The sequence below is a fragment of the Pagrus major genome, chromosome 15, assembly GCF_040436345.1.
Source record: "Pagrus major chromosome 15, Pma_NU_1.0".
NCBI lineage: Eukaryota > Metazoa > Chordata > Actinopteri > Spariformes > Sparidae > Pagrus > Pagrus major.
Window position 1 is genome coordinate 24479238 of NC_133229.1, and position 22675 is coordinate 24501912.

The 22675-nt window shown below is 42.8% G+C and overlaps 1 protein-coding gene across 1 annotated transcript; it reads right to left on the bottom strand.

Moving 5' to 3' along the window:
* Nucleotides 1-300: 300 nt before the first annotated feature.
* Nucleotides 301-22675, bottom strand: col17a1b (collagen, type XVII, alpha 1b). The gene is made up of 56 exons (XM_073482640.1): nt 22624-22675; nt 21454-21522; nt 18646-18696; nt 18385-18492; nt 16187-16483; nt 16003-16059; nt 15868-15903; nt 15685-15735; nt 14430-14576; nt 13571-14107; nt 13192-13275; nt 13015-13077; nt 12767-12925; nt 11691-11783; nt 11556-11600; nt 11321-11464; nt 9644-10312; nt 9507-9557; nt 9374-9391; nt 9259-9285; nt 9086-9148; nt 8892-8996; nt 8730-8783; nt 8361-8396; nt 8185-8238; nt 8064-8099; nt 7943-7978; nt 7784-7846; nt 7167-7202; nt 6943-7014; nt 6807-6833; nt 6664-6699; nt 6522-6557; nt 6344-6424; nt 6176-6211; nt 5999-6091; nt 5838-5909; nt 5667-5708; nt 5493-5552; nt 5336-5404; nt 5230-5256; nt 5082-5141; nt 4893-4979; nt 4726-4764; nt 4471-4587; nt 4261-4380; nt 3906-4022; nt 3619-3753; nt 3406-3525; nt 3114-3302; nt 2107-2256; nt 1780-2019; nt 1495-1659; nt 1274-1354; nt 1104-1187; nt 301-1016 (listed from the first exon to the last, which is right to left on the bottom strand). The coding sequence occupies exons 2-56, from the start codon at nt 21506-21508 to the stop codon at nt 943-945; spliced, it is 5604 nt and encodes a 1867-aa protein (XP_073338741.1). The 5' UTR covers nt 21509-21522; nt 22624-22675; the 3' UTR covers nt 301-942.

Below are 22675 nucleotides of genomic sequence, written 5' to 3' on the forward strand. Positions count from 1 at the left end.
TTTAGTCACATAAATATCAAGACTCACAAGTCCAAAAATAGATTTATTTGTGTGTCTCTCAAGTATATTGATCAGATCAATCATGTTAAACATAATCTGGGAACATTTTTATAATTTAATCTTTCCAACACTTCAAGGTATAAAGAAAATATATGAATTTCAGTGCGCTCTTATACAAAAATATACACTCCAATCAGCCGTTTCTTAGTGATTATCTGAGTCCCTGTCGTTCAACAAACCTTTCATGTACACCATCAGTCCCAACCCTCACCCCCACCCGCCCACCCTCCTCACCCTCACTCTGACTGGAACTGTGTTAGCTTCAGATAGCGATGCTTTAATATATTTAAATCTGTTTTGCATATCGTGAGTGGATAAACTTCCAGAGGTCTTAAAAGGCTGGACTTGATTTATGTGGGTAAACTGAAAATATTGTACTCCTTTATGAAACATTCAACACTAATATATTCCTCAATACAATAAAAATCATCAAAAGACAATTAATACAAAACAAAAAATACACCTCAAGTTACAGGAGCAGTGGGAAAAGACGCAAAGTGCACATGAAATATATCAGCTACTTATTGCTTAAAAATAATGTTCTCTTAAACAAAGCTGCCCCTGGAAAAAAAAAGTTTGAATGCAAGCATCTAACCAAAGCACAGTAAACATTTTACACCCACATGTCAAATAAAAAAAAGTAGTAGAAGTCTGTGTTACAAAAACACCGACCAGCAGCTAAAATCTTTAACTCTACTGAAGCAGTTTTTAAAGAAACTGATGCGTTTTTTGGCCACTTTTATTTGCTCAAATTGTCCCCTGAACTTTTCTACAAATGGCAAGAATTCGGAGCATTTTTCACTACTTGCATTGATCCTATAAAAAAAAACAAAAAGAAGAGAAAAAATTAAATCTGACACGACCCAGCAGTATGATAGCACTTTAGCCACCGTTGGCATGGCGACGGAGCTTCTTGCGACGACCAACCACTTTATCCTGACCGACCACTTTATTCTCTGAAAGAAAAGACAAAACAAGGGACGAGTTAGCTCTATTTAACACCAGGCATTTTTGTTTTTTTAAATAATTGGACCGATGTGTACCTGCATCCCTCTTCTGCACTCTGTGTGGGATCTGGACAGTGTATGTTCCTGGGAGTCCTGGTAAACCTGGACGTCCTGGATCACCTGCAAACACACAAATCTCCTGCCTCAGTCCACTTCGACAATACTCAGCAAGCAATAAGCTGTCTTTTATCATCAGCTCTGTTTACCCTTGTCTCCTCTGGGTCCTGGGTACCCTCTCTCTCCTCTTGGTCCGGGGCCTCCTGGCGGGCCTGCGATGGTACCGTAAGCTGCGCCAGAGCAAAAGCCCAGATTCAGTCATGATGAAGCAACATTTTCCAGCTGCACTTACATAAGTCTGGATAGTTTTCCATTGATGTAAGCTTCGACCTGATACAGTATGTGGAAAGTCATAACAGTGTATGCTCACTTCTGAAGAACTCCATGAGGTCAGCTGTGACGTTGCCGTAGGCGCCGATGACGCGGCTCTGACCGGATGGTCCGGGAGGTCCAGGTGGACCAGGGGGGCCTTGAATCGCTCTCACGTTCGCCTTCCAGGGACCCTCAACCATATAATCCTGCAGCAGGCCTTGATCTACAGGAGGGATGTCATATCGAAGTACTTTAGTGACACTCGTGTTGTCATACAGAGGCGTCGAGTTCAGGGGACAGATCCCTCGCAATAATAGGGAAGTAAAATCTTGGCAGCACTCACTCTTGATGTAGTCTGTAACCTTCATGGCGACGTTGGAGTAATCCAGCGTCTCAGTGAGCCTGCTGACGTCGATGTCTCTGCGCTCGGTGCCGTAGCGAGAGCTGCCCTGAGAGCCGCCCTGAGAGTAGCTCTGGCCCTGCGTGTAGCCCTGGACGTAACCCGGCTCTCCACGCTCTCCCTTCTGACCTCTTGGTCCTTGAGGCCCTGGTGGTCCGATGATGGTGCGACGAACATTGTCACCTGAGAAATTAAAAGTTTCATGGAGATTAAAGTTTGACTACAGGCACTGATCCCGTGTTTAATCTGTGCGTGATGGCGGGAGCTTACTGGTCAGATACTCCTGAACTTCAGCGCGGATCGTCTCCCGAGGGAAGTTTCCACTGTAGGAAACTGATCCACTGTAACCGCCTGATGGACCCTGTGGTCCCGGTGGACCTTGAGGGCCAGGAGGGCCGGGAAGACCTCTGAACCCAGAGCCTGAGAAAGATTTAATTCAACTGTTATTGTCATTCTTACCTTCTCACCCCATTTATGTTTATGTTTATATCTTTAACACCCCTGAAAATCTTGTTTTTGCTGACCTCCGGTGGCTTAAAGTCTCACCTCCAGGGTGTGTCAACGTACTTTATGGCTTTGCTAGCGTCTTTAACATCCACACGACAGCGACATCTTATGCTATCTGCTCGTTTATAACAACTTTAAGCTAAAGCCTGATGCAGACAAACTAATAAACTAATAATTTAGTCTATGAAGAAACCAGATATCACCTCAAACATCACCCTGGTGGGGACAAGATAGCCAAAAACATTTAGTGAATAAAGTGTGGAGCTCTGGAGCTGATGAGCTGTAAAGGTTTGAGGCTGAAACCACCGGATGAAAGCATTTACGGTTCTGTTTATTCTTCTCCTGTTTGGCGACTTTATGCAAACAAATTAGAAGTGCATCTGCAAAACACGCCGCCTTTGGTTTATGTTTACAAGAAACTAAATGTGTTTAACTTTAAACATAAATATTTAATCCTGTTTTCAGTAAAACTCTCTCAGGGAGGCAGTTCGGACGACAAGTAATATTTCGATGAGATTTTTTCTCCTCTAAGTCTAATGAATGCTTTCATTTAACTTGAGGGTGCAATGAATAATATACATATAACACAACCATTATCACCATTTAAACTGTGCTGTACACAGTGTAATAACAACGAGGATAGATTGTCTGCAAGAAGCCATAAGTGAAATGTGTTTCCGATACGTGCACGGGTCATTTTGAACCTGATGGATTTGGAGTGCTGGCAGTGACTTTTCATACGTCATCTTGTTTCTCTCCGTCAGACTCACCCTGCAGGTAACGTTGAATTTCCTCCATGCTGTGGCCACGGCCTCCCGACCCGTACACGGTGGCAGAGCTGACTCCTGGTGGTCCCTGAGGACCAGGAGGGCCAGGCAGCCCTGGTGAACCCGCAGCACCGGGAGCACCAGGAGCACCCTGTTTGACTGAAGAGCTGATCCATGAGCGGAATTCTGGATCTAAGAAGAGGAAGCAACGAGGAAGATGACGCGTGAGTGACAAAGTTTTCACTGTTGTTGCGGCTGAAAAAAGATCTGTTGATGAAGAAATCTAATAATTTACTTCTCATCAGCGCAGTGTAGTCAATCGTAGCGGTCGCGTAGCCGGAGCTTGCTCCACCAGAAGGCCCAGCAGGCCCCGGAGGACCAGGTGGCCCAGGCAGACCTCGAGCAATCCCTCTGTCTGAAAATGACAATGAAAGCAGTTTGATTGATTGGTGAAGTCCAGGCTCCACTTACAGGGTTGTTGCTTTCTGTTAGTGCAACTTGTGCTTACCAGTCATGATATTAAAGACATATCTGGCAACCTCCTCCACGTTGTAAGTTACTGAAGATCCTGCTGATGACCCTGGTGGTCCCGGTGGTCCTTGTGGCCCTGGTGGTCCTGTAATATATCTCCTCACGTCGTCTCCTGCGCAGCAGAGAGACCAAGTTTAGCTGGTGAAGCCTCTGAGAAAACAAACTTCTCTGTCCTCAGAGCTTTTGCAGTTTTCTATTTTTCATTGGTTTTTATCATCTCGTTTATTTTTTTATTAGTTTCAGTATTAGTCGAATCGTACTTACTCTGAAGCATGGTGATGAGAGCATTGACTGTCAGGGATCCAGAGCCAGAGCTAGGTCCAGGAGGACCAGGAGGTCCTGGAGGACCCTGAACGCCATGACCGAAGCTTGAGCCTGAACCTGAAATCACACAACACAGTGAATGATGTCTCCCATTCTACTATAGAGTGGAAACAGCAGCTTATAGCGATCACAGTCACAGTAATCAACTGCTTATATGGATGAAAAAGCTTTGGATACAATCATTCTGATGAAAATGATGTTTAAATAATCATCCACCAGCCGACCCAGCCAGACGTGATCACTACAAGAGGTTTCAGCTCTAATATCTAGTATCTGGGGAGGATCACAGTCTTACGTTGAATGTAGGCAATGATTCTGGTGGAGATGTCGTCGATTGAGCCAGAGAAGCTTCCAGGGATTCCAGGAGGTCCAGGTGGACCTGGAGGTCCGGGTGTTCCAGATATTCTGCTTCTACCTGCATGAGACAAATGAAACACGTTCATGGTCTCCTCTGTTCCCCCGACAGCCTGTCAGCTTGTGACTTTGCTTCAGAAAAGGCTCTTACTCAGGTAGTCGCTGATGTACTGGTGCATCTCACTGGAAGAGGCAGAGGAGCCTGGATGACCTGGAGGGCCAGGAGGACCTGGAGGACCAGGAGGACCTGAAGCGACGGAGACGGAGCCTGAGGAGCAATAAGACAGTTAAGACCCTGAACAGGTTATGTGGAGTTAAACTTCAGAGTTAATCTAATTGAGCTGAGATAAAACACTCCACTTATATTTGTAAAGTGTTTAGGACAATAATTTAGATCTTTTTCTACCTCTTGAAGAGCCGGGAATACCAGGAGCTCCAGTGTCCCCTGAGGAAAGATAACCAACACAAGCATTATCTTCATGTGACGCACACAGGCGGATACAAAGTTTACTCTGAAACACAGACAATAAAGCTCGGCAGCATTCACAGATCCTGATGTGTTCGTAGGGTTACCTTTAAATCCTTGTGGTCCTGGAAGTCCTGGAGGACCTGGTGGACCTGGTGGGCCTGGGATGCTGTGGCCTCCGGAATAAGTCGACACTGTAAGGAAGACATAAGTATACAGTTCATCATCAGACCTTCAGATTATCACGAATGTGTCTTTCTAATGTGGTTTTGTCTGATTTGTGTTTGGATGTCGACCTCTCTCAGAGCTTCCTGGTCTTCCTGGGCTGCCCGGCACACCTGGCTGGCCTGGTTCACCTGAGATGCACATGAGACGTCACAGTTCGTTATGTTGGAAGGCTCACAATGATCTACATCGTGAGTGATTTAGAGGAAACATATTTACCTTGGTATCCTCTCGGTCCCTGAGAACCTGAAATAAGGACGGACATGTTATAATAAAATGCTACTAGAAGTGTGTAAGTAAAAGATCTTTGAAAAAATGTGATCACCTGTTGATCCTTTAGGCCCAGCAGGCCCAGCAGGCCCAGGTGGTCCTGGTTGTCCACTGTAATACGTTCCTGTAAGAAGAACAATGTTGAAATGTTTCCTGTCAGTAAACATCAAACTCGCATCAACACGAGCACACGTTGAGATGTTGGATCATACCAGAGCCGGATGAAAAGCCTGGGTCTCCTTTGTCTCCTTTAGGTCCTGGTCTTCCATAACCTAGAAGGTAGAAATGATTAGTAAAGATTTATATGAAGAATGGAAAATAAACAAAGACATCGTGTGACGCGTCCATGTTTGAAACAGTGGATTTAATGAGCTTAAATGGCTGACCTGGAGGCCCAGGTGGTCCCGGAGGTCCTTGTCTTGAATCTCCTGATGAACACATGTGAAACACACAGTCAGTGACACAATCTGAAGAATATTACATGAAGACTGTGGTCAACAAATCCTCTAGAGGAATCATTAAAGGCGAAGTTGTTCACGATGCTGTGTCGTATTTACCCGGACGTCCAGGTGGACCGGGCGGACCAGGAGGTCCAGGTTGTCCTGAGGCTCTACCGGAACTAAACTGGCCTAAAGCAGAAACAAAAACACACAAAGTAATGAGCGGCGTTGTGGTCTCTAGAGGAAGACAAAAAAACGATTTTAAAAAAAGTACTCACTCTCAGCTCTGGTGGAGCTGATGCTTTCAGACGTTCTCACTGATACTCCTGCTTCTCCCTGCTCTCCCTTATATCCTCTGTCACCTTTAGGACCTGTGAAGACAAACACAATTAAACATCAATTAAACCGGCAACATATCCAATCTAAAAAAGCTGTCTTAGGAGTTAAAGACCTACCAGGTTGGCCAGGCAGACCAGCAGGACCAATCGGACCTAAAGAAATAAGTAACACATTGAAGTTGGCATGACAAAAGTGATGTAAGTGCTGTTGCTACTGATCTTCCAGTGCTGAGATGTAAATGAGGACATCATCAGGGTACTCTCTAGGTTTTTAAGGGTCAGTACCTGATAATCCTGGAGGTCCGGCAGGCCCGGGAGGACCAGAAGGTCCAGGTGGTCCTGGGATGCCAACAGCGGAGGAGCCAGCTGGAACATAAAAGTAGTGGCGGTCAGTTTTAGTAAGAACAATGGTGTCACCTGTCCTGTTTTCTCTTGAAATATAAGTTTGAACATGTTCTGTTACCTGCGTTGATGATTCTTCCTGCTTGCCCTGTTTCACCTAAAAACAGACGGACGGACATGTTAACTCAGCTGCACAGATTAATAGATAAAGCTCGTGATATTTCAGAAAGCAGAAGGCCCAAGCAAGCTGACAGCAGCTGTACCTTTAGCGCCAGGTCTTCCTGGATTCCCTGGTATACCTAAAAGAAAGACACAAGTATATTTTTTACTGTCGAGAGCATTTACAGCAAGATTCAGAATTAATAATAAAGCTACAATGTGTACTGGATTAAAAGTGGAGTCGTACCTGGTGGTCCTTGAAGTCCAGGTTGTCCTACAAAGGGGGAGATGTTATGAATATATCTTATCATATCATCCATTTATGATGACGTTAACATAGCTAAAGATCAAGTTTCATACGAGTTACATCAGGATCAGTTTACCTGGAAGTCCACCATCTCCGGGAGGCCCAGAAGGACCTCTGAGTCCAGGGGGCCCAGAAGCTCCTTGATCACCTGAAGGACAAAAATAAAAATATAAATGATGAGGATTTATTTGGGGCTTAAAAAAAAAATGTGTGTCTGCAATACTACAGGCTCCTTAAACAATCATGCATCAGTGATTAATCATCTAAAGGTACAACATGCTCATATAATGACTCATTTACCTCTTGATCCTTTTTGACCATCAACTCCAGCCAAGCCTGACGACATAAAAGCAAAGAAAAAACAAATATTATATTGAATATCGATACAGAAGTTACCCTAAGAAACAAATTCTTATTGAAATGGTTTATTCAGTGTCTGTTGTTCCTTTAATGAACAGTAGAGGGGGGCGGAGAGGCTTTATGAGCAGACTCCTCTCTGCTGCCCTCTGGTGGAGCATGTCGTTCAAATCAGCTGGACTGTATTAATTATTGTAATAACAACATTAACAATAATTATTTCAGAAAAATAATTAAAATACTGTTGTCGTAAATAGCTGAAACATTTTTAAAGTACAGAATTTAAAAAAAAGACATGATAAGAACGATTATACGCCATTTTTAACATGTAATCGAGCTACATTTACGCCAGAACCAGGCTAGCTCTTCCCCCCAGCTTTCAGTCTTTGTGCTAAGCTAATCAGCTGCTGGCTGTAGCTTCATATCAGTACTGATCTTTTCATCACATTCTCTGCCAGGAAACCCAAAATACAAAGTTGTTGCTAGAGTTCAGAAGAAGAGAATAATCTAAGTGTCTTAGAGTCATTTTATTATTTGAGGCAGGAAGTCCTCAGACTCACCCATTGACCCTTTGGATCCTTTCTCTCCAGCGAGCCCTGGCAGACCTGGTGCTCCTGCTTCACCTGAGGAACGAGACAACAGGATCAGAAAACAGCACACAGTACATAACATGCCAGTTTGACAGCCTCAGATACTTAAGTTAAATTTACAGTACTGACCTTTAATACCTCTGAGACCATCGTGACCAGGATCACCTATAACAAACATGAATTAAACTACAGTTAGAAACATTCACTGACCCCACAAGTCCTGGAAAAATCTGATTTAGTCACCACAAACCTTTAGCTCCTTGGAATCCAGCGAGCCCTCTGTCACCTGCAGAGTGAGAAGAACGACTGTGAGAAACATTTTGGTGCATAAAATCAAGCAAATACAGCTGAATAATGACCACGTAATCTACCTTTAGCTCCAGGTAACCCTGCCTCGCCACGGAAACCTTGAGGACCTGGTTGACCTATAAAAAAACAGATCATGTAAATTAAAAAAAACACAGTTGGCTCTGATTTTATCCTTTTTATAAGCTGCTGCTGGTGAATTCAAGATAATAGCAGGTGTTTCTGGCAGAAAGTAACTGACCTGGTGTCCCAGGAAGTCCAGGATTTCCAGGTGCACCTAGAGCAGAGATTAGTAATCATTAAAATAGCAGGTTCTTTCCCTGCTCGTATCCAATAAAGGTCAAAATTCCCCCAAATAATCTTTAAAAAATGGCACGTTTATCAACTTTCATCGTCTGCTTGTGTCTACATGGAGGCTTTATAGGCAAACTGACTACATGCTGCCATCTGGTGCCGCTTTTATTTCATACATGAGGTCATAAACTGTTCCAGTTGCAAGTAAAACTTTGGTATTTTGATGTAAAAACACAAGAGAATTAGCTGTTTTTGCTGTTATTTATTTAAACATGAAAAAACTCAAAGTAAAGGACAAGAAGCACAATGATCTTACCTTTCGGTCCGACTGATCCCAGAGGCCCAGGAGCCCCCGGTTCACCAGGAGAACCTGCAAAAACCAAACACATGAGATCCTTTAGTGACACAATCAAGGTAAATTAGAAGTTATTAATATCACCAATAAACACAAAAGTTCTGCTGGGGGTCTGAGACGTACCTCTGTCACCTTTCGGTCCAACGCCTGAAGGTCCTGGCTCACCTCTGGGGCCACCTGGGCCTTCACGACCCCTGATACCAGGCAGCCCGTCCACTCCGTGATCACCTGATCAGACATTTTACATACATTTGAAATATCTCACTCTCAATACGACAAACAGTGAACTTGAATCATGTAGTCTGAACTCTCTCTACCTTGGCTTCCTTTCTGTCCTTTAGGACCTTCATGGCCTGAAGGTCCCATCGCACCAGGAGCACCTGAGGTCAAAGGTCACGGTAAAAATTACATTATGATGCCACATAATAGTCCTAAGAAGATGTAAAGTACTGTTAATGAGTCAAGAGTTACGTTAATCATCATTCCTCACCTGGAAGTCCAGGGAAACCAGCGTCACCTGTGACGAGTGAAACATTTGATTATAATGAAGAACGAACAGAAAGAAACACAACAGATCAACAGAACCACAAGTGAAGAATCCAAACCTTTAGCTCCAGTGTCCCCTGAAAAGACCAAAACAATAAACATAAATTAGTATAAATCAAACACGACTCGTTATCTTTTTAAAAAATGTTTCCATGTTTAGATTTTATGAAAGAAATAATATTTAAAGTTCACCTTTAGGTCCAGGCAGCCCTCTCTCTCCCTGCACCGAGGACGTTAGGAAAGCTGAAAGAGAAAACAACAGATCAATAAATGTAGTGTGTGCGTGTGTGTTTGTGTGTGTGTGTGTGTGTGTGTGTGTGTATTAGTACCTCTGAATGTTTGTGACTGCATTTCACTTCTTAACATGTGTTGGATCATCAACTGAAGGGAAGCATCTGTGTGTCCTCCGCTCACACCGAATCCTGTGGTACCACCAGCACTGCCAACGCCGCCACCATAACCTGTTCCAGCACTGCCGGCACCACCACTGTGTCCAGTACCGACACCGTAACTGGTTCCAGCAGTGTCGGCACCACCACTGTGTCCAGTACCGACACCGTAACTGGTTCCAGCACTGCCAGCACCACCACTGTGTCCAGTACCACCAGCACCGCCAACACCGACACCGTAACTGGTTCCAGCACTGCCGGCACCACCACTGTGTCCAGTACCACCGCCTGCGCCAGCAACTCCAACTCTGGACCCAGTAGACCCGCCAGTGCCAGCAGCACCACCAGCAAGGCCGATGTCGATGCCATTGCTACCAGTGGCGCCACCTGACCCACCGGCGATCGCGATTCGTGTCTTGGAGCTCGAGCCTCCTCCTCCTCCAGCACCCAGGTGTAGTGTGTTGTCAGTATGGCTACCTCCTCCAGCACCTCCACCAGCCAGATAGATGTCATTGTCAGAACCTGACAGCCGACTGGTACGAGCAGCGGCGACGGAGGACTCGGCCTCCAGGGTGGCCACACGATTCTTCAGCTTTCTCACATCCTCAGCTGAAAAAGGGAGATCAACATTTGGTGAGATGCTGTACAAGGAGCACATGTTCAGACAGTGTGAAGGAATTACTCGGTCGCCATGTTCTGGGATGGGGAGCTCTGATATCAGAAATTTGACAGTTATTTTACTGCTTTCATCCTTATTTTATTGTAAATATCAAGATTATTTGTTTATTAAAACCCAAATCATAATTTAATGTGTAGATTATGTCTGATTACTCCCAACAGACAGTCAGTTGTCATGGGGTCATTTAATTAGCTGTGGGCCACAACTTTTAGCCTATATATGTTTACATTTTGCCAAATTTTGCAGCATTAAAAATATGCCGAATTAGCTATCAGCCATTCCTGTTTGCAGCGAGTCCATAATTAGACAGACAGATATAACTGGGTTACATTTATACTGAAGAAAACTTAAAAACATCAGGATTCTCAGGCAAGTTCTGTAGTTGTCAGGAGCGTCGTTTCCTCTGATTTCTAGGCAAGTTTTTGGACATTTATTAACAATGGACGTAAAAATGATGACGTCCTAAAATAGGTGCAGTATGAAGTCAAACGGTTTATGATGTGCACGCGTTTACGTAGATGTAAAAACACACCTCAAGTCAGAGGTCGTAAATGTTATCCCAGGTTCGTCCTTTATCACATTATTATCAGTAAAAAAAAACGAATCAACAGCTCTCCTGCTGCAGGAAAACAAACTGGAGTCTCTGATGTCATCAAGCAACGATTTCTGGAGCTACTCCACTGACAATGAATGCCAGACCGACTTTATGGCAGCGACACAGTACCCACAGATCAAGTTTCCAGGGAAAGGAGTACATTTACTGCCTCCCAGCTCTTAGCAGCAGAGTGAAATAATGCTCACTAGCCTGTAAAAGCTGAAACCCTCATTTTATTGGTTCAGAAACAGTCACTCCCAGGCGTTTCATTGCAGAGCCGCTGCCGAGAGCATCTCAGGACACCTTCGTTTTTTTTTATCTTTGTGGATAAGTCGAACCTCACCCAGTGCAATGAGTCCAAACAGGAGTCCGAGCAGGAGCAGGGAGAGCAGGAGAAGACCCAGCAGCCATTTCCACCAGGAGCAGCAGGAGTCGGAGCAGCAGCACAGTCCTCCGCCTCCGAAGGCGCCGCTGTCTCTGTGAATCTCTGAAGACGGAGAAAAGAGTAAAATCGTCACTTTCAAAAACTAAAATAATAGTTATCATGTGAATATCAGCACACATGCGATCAAAAATACCTGCATAGGTGGCTTTGTCTTTCATTACAACTCCAGATGATCCATCTGTCGAAGGGATAAATAAACAGAAGTCATTTATTTATATAATCAAAGTACTTTTTTAATTCTTCGAGGTGTTTTAAAGCGACCACTCACAGTAAGAGTTGCCCGTCTCCGACTTCAGCGGCATCGTCTCCGTGTAGCTCGAAATAAGCTTCTCTTTCTTTATCGAATCTCCAGATAGCGACCCTGTAAAATTAGACATACTTTTTTACATGGTTTTTATTGTGTTTAGCAAGCAGAACCAAAAACACGGCTGATAAAAAGTGAGATAGCAAACGATAGCGAAATATAACAGAGAAAGGGCTTCAAACAGAAGCTGGGAGCAGCCGTGCTTGCAAATGTTTTTATCGTTATCCCGAGACCACAAGTTCATTATTTAGTTATTTATTTTTGATCTTATATGTTCCTGCAACTGACCAGCACCTGCTAGCAAACAATGGCTGGAGTTATCGTGTTCACTGATTAATTATTTTTGTTAATTTATCTTGTAATCTCAAGACAACAGGAGGTTGTTCTTTATAAACATACTTGACTTTACCGTTCAAACACCCGACAGTGTGTGATGTTTCTTTTCCCTGAGCCAACAAGACTTCTTTGGATTCTGGCCTACTGGACGGTAACGCATCCGCTTTAAGTCGACCACAGTATGTAAGCTCACTCTCGTATCGCCAACACTCGGAAAAACATTCTTGAAGTAAAGTTCATGCGGTTTGTTTTAAAACTCTGGTCCACTCCTAAGAATCTTATTAAGTCGTTTTCTCGTGATTGATTATCTCGTTAGCTCTAATCGAATCTTGTGATAACGGCGTTCAAAAAATAACTGCAAGCTTGGCCGCCGTCAGCTTCTGAAGCCTTTAGCAAACAAAGACAAAAGTATTAACTCGAGGCAAATATCTTCAATTTAATGAGAGGAGAAGAACAAATCGTAAATGTCAATAACACCTTTTTATAGGAAATTGGTTTGCCTATAGAGGGTCCCCAAGACTGGGAAGAGGTAAACAAATAAACACCGGTAAGAGTGAAAGTACTTCAGCTCCTGATCTGATTAAAATGACCCACAAACAGATCCAGGAAGTTGAACATTGTGTCCAGAAAAAGTTGAGAAATTTCATTAAGATGAGAGAAAATTCACCGTTCATCCAGAAGAGGTCGGTAGGTATCTGACTCACCTCCTCCTATATGAACGCTGCTGCTGGTGAACTGCTTCCCGCTGTCTTTAGCCAGAATGAGCATCTCCGTGTCCCTCTTGGCGTGCACGTTCTCCTTCTCAGAGATCAGGAACTTATAGTCCTTCTTATAAGCATCATCAACTGTTTGGGATCTAGTGGCTGATGACAACGAAATAAACAGTCAGGAATCATTTAAGTTTGAGAAACTGTTCAGACAGGTGACTGCAGGGAATCCACTGTAGACTTACTTGTAGAGACTCCAGTGCTGATGACACCAACTCCGTTCGACACATTCTTCTGAACGCCATAACCTGTAAAATACAGACACACACACAAATAAACACTCAGATACAGAGAAGAAGGTGGAAAGATGTCTGAATGTGTCGAGATATAGTGGAAATATGTCAGCGAACGTGCTGTCGTACCTCCTACGTTAGCATGTACGTTAGCTCCGCTGGTGGTGAGCACGCTGCTGGAGGTGGGAGCCAGATTATTCTGAAAGCCGTAAACTGTAAACAACAGATGCAGAGGTTGATTTGATTAAATAACATAAAATAATAAAATAGAAATGCAGGGGAAAGTATTAAATCTTCACATTTTAGCAGCTAGAACTTGTAATTGGCAAATTAAAGGATATATGTTCGAATTTCAGAAATGTGAATAATGAATTTTTTGGTTAATTTAAATAGTTTTGCCCAAAAAAAGTATGGTGCTTAACATAAAGTACACAATACAGCACAAACACGTTCCTCATTACGTCACAAAAGAGACCACAGGTAAATCTCAAGGTACGTTTGGTCTCACCTGACAGGGACGAGGGTGCGGTGAGACCAACAGGCGAGGATCCTCCCGGCATGTTGTTGGTGCTCGTCTGGTACGAGTAGCCGGTGTTGCCAGCGACCGCCGTGGTGGAAGAGGCAGCGGGCAGCGTGGAGGTGGACCAGGAGAAAGATGGAAGTATGGTGTCCAGCGTGTCGTACTGGCCTGTTCTCATACTGCCGTCATACTGCCCTGATTTCAAGCTCATGTCATAGTGTCCTGACTTCAGACTAGTATCATACTGGCTTGATTTCAGAGTGACATCATATTGTCCTCCTGACTTCACACTGGTATCATATTGGCCTGATCTTAAGCCAGTGTCAAACTGTCCTGATTTCAGACTACCATCATAATGGCTTGATTTAATACCAGTATCATATTGGCCTGATTTTAGCGTGACATCATACTGGCCTGATTTTACAGTATCGAAGTGCCCATTTGTCAGACCAGTATCGAACAGGCCTGCAGTATCGATGGTGTGGAAGCCGGCTGATCTCAGACCAGAGTCGAAGGAAGTCGAACCTGCAGGAGAGAAAAGACACAAATCTGCTCGTCAGAAAATATTCTCTCCAATGCAGGATGAAAAAATGTTCTGACCCGTTTTATATTTTCATTTTGTGTTGTCCAAAGTGTTACATAATCCTGGTGTGTGTACGTGTCCGGGTTCAAAGCATTGAGCTCTCTAGAAACCAGTTGTTGAGCTCTGTCACTCGCCGAATGTAACGTAATACAACTTGAGAGGCGCAAACTGAGGCCATTTTAAATCATATACGTTTAAGTGGGAGACAACTTGTCTATGCATGTTAGGTATGTGCATGTATGTGTTGTTCTTGTAAGGGTATACCCGACTGAGAGGCCACGGTGATGGTCTTGGTTTCCACGGTGGCCTTTTTAGGGACGGGCAGGGTGATGGAGGCGTTGGAGGAGCGAGTGGGGCTGACGCTGCAGGAGCGTCCCTTCAGCAGCTTCTTCACGTCATCCAGCTCCGTCCCTGTGGAGACAAATTCACACAGACGATGCTCAACAAGTACAAGACTGAAATTCATTTGAAGTGTATGAGTTTAGTCTGAAAGTCCACACTGGAGTTTATACTTATTCAAGCACTATACTTGCAAAATCCTGTTTTATTTACTTTATTTCGTATACTTGACAACCCTGGAGGAAGAGAGTTGCAAGCAAAATTGAGAAAAAACTGTTTAAAACTATCTATCTATTTATTTATGTATATTTTTTTAGGCTAATTGTTTTACCCCCAGTTCATACATTGTGTTATAGGGATTAAATTTAGCCTTTGTGTTGAGTGTCCCCAAGCAATATTCATATTTATATCGAAGTCAATATACATTAATCAACAATTTAATAGTTGAAAAACACACCAGTTCACATGAAGTGTGAAGAATAGTGAACTTAAAGTGCAAGTACCTCAAAATCTTAGTAAATGTAAGTCGGTAAAGTAAAAGTAAAAGCCTGAATCACTTCTTCCACCATTTTCTGAAAGTACAGCTATGCACCACCGGAGACCCGGCTGAGGTTCGGGGGGGTTAAGGTGGCAAATGATGACTAACTGTTTAAAAATGTGGATTCAATTATTGCAGTTATACACTTTGATCAGCAGGGGGAGCGTCCAGCGTCTGTAAAACTCTGAGTCTCCACTGTTTGGTTCAAAACGGGATGTTCTGCAAACTGTGACTCATATGTGCCATTGTTGCCACCGCAAATCTGCCCCTTAACTTCTCCCCCACTTGAACACACTGCAAACAAACCCCTGATCCTCACTGTGTAACTCTCACCCTTTCCTTTTTTTTGCTGATGTGCCGTGAATCTACTGTATGGAGGAGCTGCACATGTGTTACTAATTGAAATTTCATGGAGGTAAACATCCATGTGAGAGGTGGAGGAGAGGGAACGTCTTGTGCGTGATATACAGTGAGCACTGAGCCATAACATCTGACAGCAACATAATTCAAGTCCATTCTCCTCTAATGTGACCCAGCGCTGCTTCTCTGAATGAACACACAGTCTCATAAAGACGCTTTGTCGCTTTATGAGCGATTGCACAACCAAGAGCAAACGGATCAATGTGTCTCAAGTGGTCTTACATCTGCAGGCCGTGGGAGAGGCGCTTTGTAATCTGGCTCTGATCTCGCTCTCTGGAAAAAAAAATCACACAATGGACAAAGGAATCCTGATTTAATAAAGATAACCAGGACAATTCAGAGGCAGATGATGCAGAAATAATGAAGGGGGAACGAGGAGAGGCAAATAAATCCATCGGTGAATACCTCTGCTCTCGCTCCTCCCTCGTGTGGCTCCTGAGCCTGCAAAGAAAACAGGAAAAAGGGGAAGAAAACATAAATATGAGGATAAAGCTGGAAAAATATGGTGCATTTTCCAACGCAGCCGTCAATCTCACTTACAATAGATCCCATAATCTTTGCGTGTAAATTCTGGGGAGGAGTTGCCACTGGAACTTCCTACAAGAAAACACAATAGCAGAAGAAATGTTAACAGCACCCTAAAGCGCAGCGGCTTCCTTCTCTTTTCAAGCTTCTGTTTCAGGCCCCATCTGATGCCAACTTGTTTTTATTCACAGGATCTCACCATCATAACCTCCTGAGCGGCTGGTTAGGGTCTTCCTCTCCCGGAAACCTGGCGACAGGCCTCCTGATGAGCCAGCAGTCTGCGATCTCCTGGCACCGCCTGACGAGCTGGACCTGACCTTTGACACCGAGCTCACCATGTAACTGCCGCCGCCGCCGCCTCCTCCTCCTCCACCTCCGCTTCCATACCCTCCTCCGTCAAAGTAGCCCGCTCCTCCATCACCTCCTCCTGAAGAGTCTCCTCCCAGGTAAACTCCAGAGGAGGAGCTTAAGCTGCCGGTGTTCACACCTACAGAGGCTGGAGGAGATGATGCAGACGAGTTATTTTTGATTTCCTGTAACTGTATCCGCTTCGCAGTGTATATAAACAAACAAGAATATTACTGAGTCACAGGAGTCCAGACACAGCGGCTCGCTGTTACCGAGTAGTCTACTTTTACACACTTATCTTTACTTCACACGAGTATTTCCATTTCATACTACTTCATACTTGTACTCCACTACATTTCAGAGCTAAATATTGTATGTTTTACTGCACATGTATCCAACAGCTGCAGCTATTTTACCAAGATGTTTCATACAAACCACTGATGATGCATTTTCCTAGATTAAACTACCCAACAGTCTGCAAAGTAGTTCAAATTAGAGCTGATAATTCTTCAGGAATTTCCTGGAAAGTTCAACATAATTTAGTACAAATGATAGGAAAAGTTTAGGAACTGTGAGGAGACAGTTAACGTTGAACTTCTTGCTGAAAAGCAGACAAAATGCACATTTTTTGCACATTCAGCTGACTGTTGTTCTCTCACTGTCCGACTACATTATTGTAAGTGAGCAAATCAAAAACTGACTCCATTTTCTATATAATTAGTACCAAGTGACTCTCTTTAAATAAGTCTTTCCAGGAACATTTACGGTTACGTAACAGTTCCCTGATTGGAAAATACAGGAAGCCACTGTGTTGGCAGTGATTTAGGAACTACTCAGATCCTTTACTGAAGTAAAAGTAGCCACACCACACTGTGGAAGTACTCTGTTACTATTGTTTTCTGGATAAACTGATTGATTGTTGGGTTTGTAACACTTCCAAAAATGTGAACAATGGCGTCATAATTACCCAGAGATCACAGTGAGACCTTCACACAGCGTGTTTTGTCCAACTACTGAACAATAAGTAATAATAATGACAAAACTAATCCTGACAAGGGAAAAATTTGCATGTAATCTGATAAATTGCCTCCAGTGATGTCCCTCAGTGGCTTAGATGCATTGTGGGTAATGAAGGCGCCGGGTTTTTAAAAGCAGTCTGCTGGTCTAACAACACACTCCGATCTTTATGAACAGTTTTAAAACAAATGATTAAAATCGACACTGCAGAACCAGAAATATATTTTTTTTATTCTATGCATTCTTCTTCCTTTCAAAACTGGTGCCTACGTTACCCACAATGCCACGTAGCCACTGAGTGACATCACTGGAGGCAATTTAATCAGACTACGTGCAGCTTCCTCTGGAGCCACAAACGGCTTTATCGACTTGTTTCACATGCGCAGTAGTTCTCCCTAAGACCCGTAAACACACTTTAATGTGTAAAACAGGTGGAGTCACCCTTTAATTAACTCATTGTGTCAGCTCTGATTGTATACAGGTAAACCCCATCATATTATCCAAGCTCTTAATTTGTAAACCAATCAGTAGCTATAACTTTCAAATTATTGTAGTGATGTATAAAATGTAGCATTTCCTATAAGATGAAAAGATAATACTCAAGTCAAGTACAAGTACCTTATATGTGTACATAAGTACTTAAGTAAATGTATTAGCTCGACCAATTACAGCATTAAAACACGACTTATCACTGCATCCGTAAAAACAATCTAATAGTAAAGGATAATGTAACACTAAAAGAGTTTATTCTCTGTGTTAAGTTATTTTACTTTTAATACTTTAAGTAGATTTAACTTTTACCATTTCAGCTGTTGTTTGTTTTTGTTGCAGTACCTGGTGTATTTCTACGTTACTTGAGTGAATAACATAAAAAGTGGAAGTTCCCTGAAAACTGTAAGTGATGTGAAATGATCTGCAAGTCAGTTTCCTCCTCCTGGGGGTTAAAAATATAACATGAGCGTCTCCAGACTCATCCGCACACGCAGCCACAACTTCCCAATTTTCGGACCCTGAGTGGAAATTTGCTCTCACATGAGGAGAAATACGTTCCACTGCTGTTCTGGGTTAAGACATTCTTCTCCAAGCCCAGCCCTCCAGCACCGCTGGACATATTCCTGTGATTTGATCCGCTGGTTCCCTCTAGCAACGAGAAAGACACACAGCAAAACAAGGAGAAGCTGTTACTCATGGGGTACTCCCTTCAGAGCCGCTCGGGCTATAATTACTGCATTATAAGTTTAGTTTGCTGCCGATAATTAAAGAAAGCGTGACTGGAAGAAAAGAGACACTCACTTGGTGGGAGGGAAGTCAGTCTGGTCGTGGTGGTAATAGTTTCTGTTACAACTGATAACACAAACATAAAAAGAAGGAAAGTTAAGACACTGCGTGCAATTCCTCAGAGTTATATACAGCAGACTGTGTTATTTAAACGTATGGCTGCTAATCCCACTTAACGGGTGTTGGCTGGAGTGTTGAGCGACTGACATGGTGATGATTTTTACGCCGCCGCAGATGAATTCATGTGGCTTTGATTGATGGACGATACCGACGGATGGAGTTTCCATGCGATAACTCACAGGAGGATTAAAGGATAACAAGTCATCCTATAGTGTTTTATACATCAGCTATAAGCCATGAATAAGAACAATGTTGGGGTTGCCAGGTTGGTGTTCCTCCCTGCAGGAGAGTTGCTTTTAGAGCTTTGAAACTGAACTACTACTAACTTTTGCTGATGTCTTATCAGACAGCGAAAACTTTAAATTTTTTTTTTTTTTATCAATGGCTTAAAAAAGATTAATAAAGCCGTTTGTTGCAACTTATAAACCCTTTAAAAAGAAGGAAGTGGTGACAAAATCTCTGATGTCTGAGCTAAATAAAGTGTTTTTAGGTTTTCTTTTGTCAAGTTCAAGTTCAAGTTTATGAACAACTAAACAACAAATCTGACGAGTCAGTCTTTGGTTTTTACTTCGACGTAAACTTCTTAGCACAAGACAAACCTACTTGAGATTTCCCAGAGTTTTCAGCCAAGATCTCAAAGCTTTTGTGTGATTTATTAATTATTTTTCATTGTGACATTATGCGATCTTGTCTGTTTAGGTAGTTAAGTCAAATTTAAAGGTCCCGTTTGTAAGAAAAAACACTTTGGGATGACGGCCGACCCGACCTGCAATCCTAAAGCGTCAGTATTTAACGAGTTGGGATTGAGACTCAAAAATTCACTTTTCTCACCTTTAAGTTCAAGTTCGGGTTTATTTTTTGATCATTTGATAGTAAATCCTTGTCAAAATGGAAAATAATTGATAAATCGCATGTTGCAGGTGATCAAATCCAACATGTCAGCTTTTGCGGCTTTGATTTTTCTTCGTCAAAAAAAATCGTCTCAGCCTGGGAAACACTTACTTGAGATTTCCCGGAGCTTTCAGACAAATCTCCAGGCTTTCATTTCCCTTTAGAGTTTGCTCAGCTGTCATGGAGATGGCTTAGTTGCTATCATGAGACATAAGTAAAGGGAATAACAGCAAAACCATCTCCACGAATGCTCTGGGAAACTTCCAGTAAGTGGATCTTTGTGCTCAGACGTCGATGATGAGCCTTCAGTCTCCCCGACAATCGTGCTGTGAACTTACTCATGTTTATGTGCTTACGGTTAAACTCTTTGCTAAATATAAACAACATGTGGGAGTAAAGTTTGTGTAAATCGTGTTTATAATGAGACGGGTGCAGATAATTAGTGCTAATGACAGCCTTCTTCCACTAGGAGGCATCTTGATCTCCAGCTGCAGCCTCGGTTAAAGATGTACATTTCATTTCAGTTTCATGCTCCTGTCCTCCCACTCGTCATCCTCCTCCTCATCCTCCTTCCTTTTACGGACTTATGTCTGTGAAGGGTCAAGGCTAAAAACCAATAGTTATCATACTTTAACTGATTTTGTAACAGCCTCCCAAAAATTCCCGGAGAAGCCAGCGTGAAAAGTCATCTGAAACTCAATTGTTTTGGCATTTTTATGTTCTTGTTGCGTCCAAACCACTTCATCCTACCCATCTCTTCTTTCCTCTTTCTTTTCTCTCGTCTGTAAAACACTTTCAGAAACAGTGATGTATACAGAAAGTTTACTAGTGACACATAAAACAAGAGAAGAACAAGATGACGACAGACTATATGTTTGTTTTAGTTGGCGTGAAACATATAATCAGGCGTTCCTTGACCTCGTGACAAAGGTTTTTTAGGCCAAGATGAGCTGTCCTTTAAATTCGGGAGTGACTACCGGAGGAAAACCCCGGAGGATGACTTACAGCCCGAGTCTGGAGAGAGAGGAGCAGAAATGGAAACCCGAGAACTGTGAAGGCATGCCATGATGTTAGTGATAGTAAGCTCCCCCGAAGAAGAGAGAGAAGAGCATCACCCAGGGAATAAGTGCAGGTTTAAACACAGACTGACACCACGGCGATCTGTCATTAAGCTTTCACATGAGAAATCACGTTTTTGCATCTGTCGCCACAGTGAGGTTTGTGGAAGTGGGATGGTGTTTTTGGAAAAGACACGTTTCTGCTGAGATTTTCGAAATGTATTTTTTGAAGTGCCGTAAATAAAAAGTCGGTTCACCTCCATTGTGTTTAAGTGACCAGAGAAGTTTCAGCGGTGGGTTTCTCTAAACGTCTAAACCAAAAGTATCTGCGTGCATATGTCAGAAATAAATCGATGCAACGATACGTATCGATTCTGATTATCTGAAACGGTTTCAAGACTCAATTTTCTGCAGTATCGACACACCGAGTCGCGCTTTCTCGCTCTCTTCTCTCCGACAGCGAGTTAACTTACATGACTTTTAAAGGCAAAAATTAAAAGTATTTCTAAGAAAGTATTAATGTTTTCTACAGTCATCCTGCTGGTCTCTGCTACGGGACAAGAAAAAGTCATATCTCGTTGTTTTTCCTCATTTTTTCCTCGTGGTATCAAAAATGGTCTTGCATGTCGACACTTTTTAAAGGTATTGTATTGGAGTATGTGCAAAAAAGTGTTTTTTTTGTGTGTGTGTGTGATTTAGGTGAACCAGCCCTTTAACTTTTTCAAAACGTCATGAACAAACTCAGAAGTCTCACCCTTTTCTCCTGACAAGCCTGCCGAGAAGTCCATCTCTCTCGTTAACTCGTCCATCCCATTTTAATCTGCTGAGATGATGATAAAATGTTGACCACTGTCATGTTCATGCTCTGCCAAAAGAAGTCTGTTTATTCCTCGTTGTAACTGTGGGTTAAATGGCATTTCAGCAAACATTTTAATGCGAGTTATGCTGGGAATGATTTTGGGCTAAAAACCAAACCGCTTTGATGTTTAGGCCAGGACAGAGAGAGAAAACGTCACAACATCAGTCTCATGATCATAAAATTAAATCCCGAAGGTCACAGCGGAAAAATCAAGACACAGAACAACTCAACTCAAAACAAAACAACTTTCCAGACACATCTAAAACCTCACGTGAGAGGCTGATGACCACAAGAGAGGCTCCTGAAGCTTCAATGCATCATCTGTTGATTTCAATAGACTTTTATTCACTTTCTGTCTTTGAAGACTTGGACTAACAAAAGAACAAAAGGCTTCAGTGGATCCCTGCACTGCTCTGATACACCATCCTCTCACCACACCCTGCCAGCCAAGGACATTTAACAACATGTGCCTCGTGTCCTGCACACTCTGATTCAACGTTTGGACACAAAACAGACAGAAAAAAAGACTCTTTGGGTGACTGAAATCACTGAAAGTACACAAATCATAAGTACGACATGAGTGAAAGTCAGTCAAACCAACGTTTCTTTCTATTTCTTTTCATTATCAGCCTGGAACTGATCTGGACAGCAAGTTAAAAACGGCTCCAGCTCGTCCAGTTTCTGACCATGTCCTGCAGTATATTTAGAGGGATGTAAATAGCTCAGCTAAAGAACCTGTAAAACTATCCTGAGATCAGCGTAACAGACTAATTATATAGATCCCACTGGAAGAAAAATGATCCCGAAACCCCCTGTTGGGTTTTACAGACAAGTTAAAGAGAACTTGAAATTTATTAGCTATAAGAAAAAAGACTTTTTGCAACACAAACCAAACTATAAAGCCAATAAAAGAGGCTTGACAGCCCATCACCAAAAGTCCCAGAGAGCAGTTGTTAGTGCAGAGATGCAAGAAACACCATCCACCATGAACAACCTCCTTTTTATATATATAAATATATATAAACAGTCTCCAGGTAATCCCAGTGAACTTGTTAAAATCCATACCTTCAGCCAGCTCGAACAAACAATCAATCAAATCCTGAGTCCTCCTCTACAA

Coding starts and splice junctions, on each gene's coding strand:
- col17a1b (XM_073482640.1), bottom strand. CDS start 21,508: ATGGACGAGTTAACGAGAGAGATGGACTTCTCGGCAGGCTTGTCAGGA. Junction 13,078..13,191: donor CGTACATGCTAACGTAGGAG/GTACGACAGCAC, acceptor TGTATTTTACAG/GTTATGGCGTTCAGAAGAAT. Junction 1,660..1,779: donor GGTTACAGACTACATCAAGA/GTGAGTGCTGCC, acceptor TCCCTCCTGTAG/ATCAAGGCCTGCTGCAGGAT.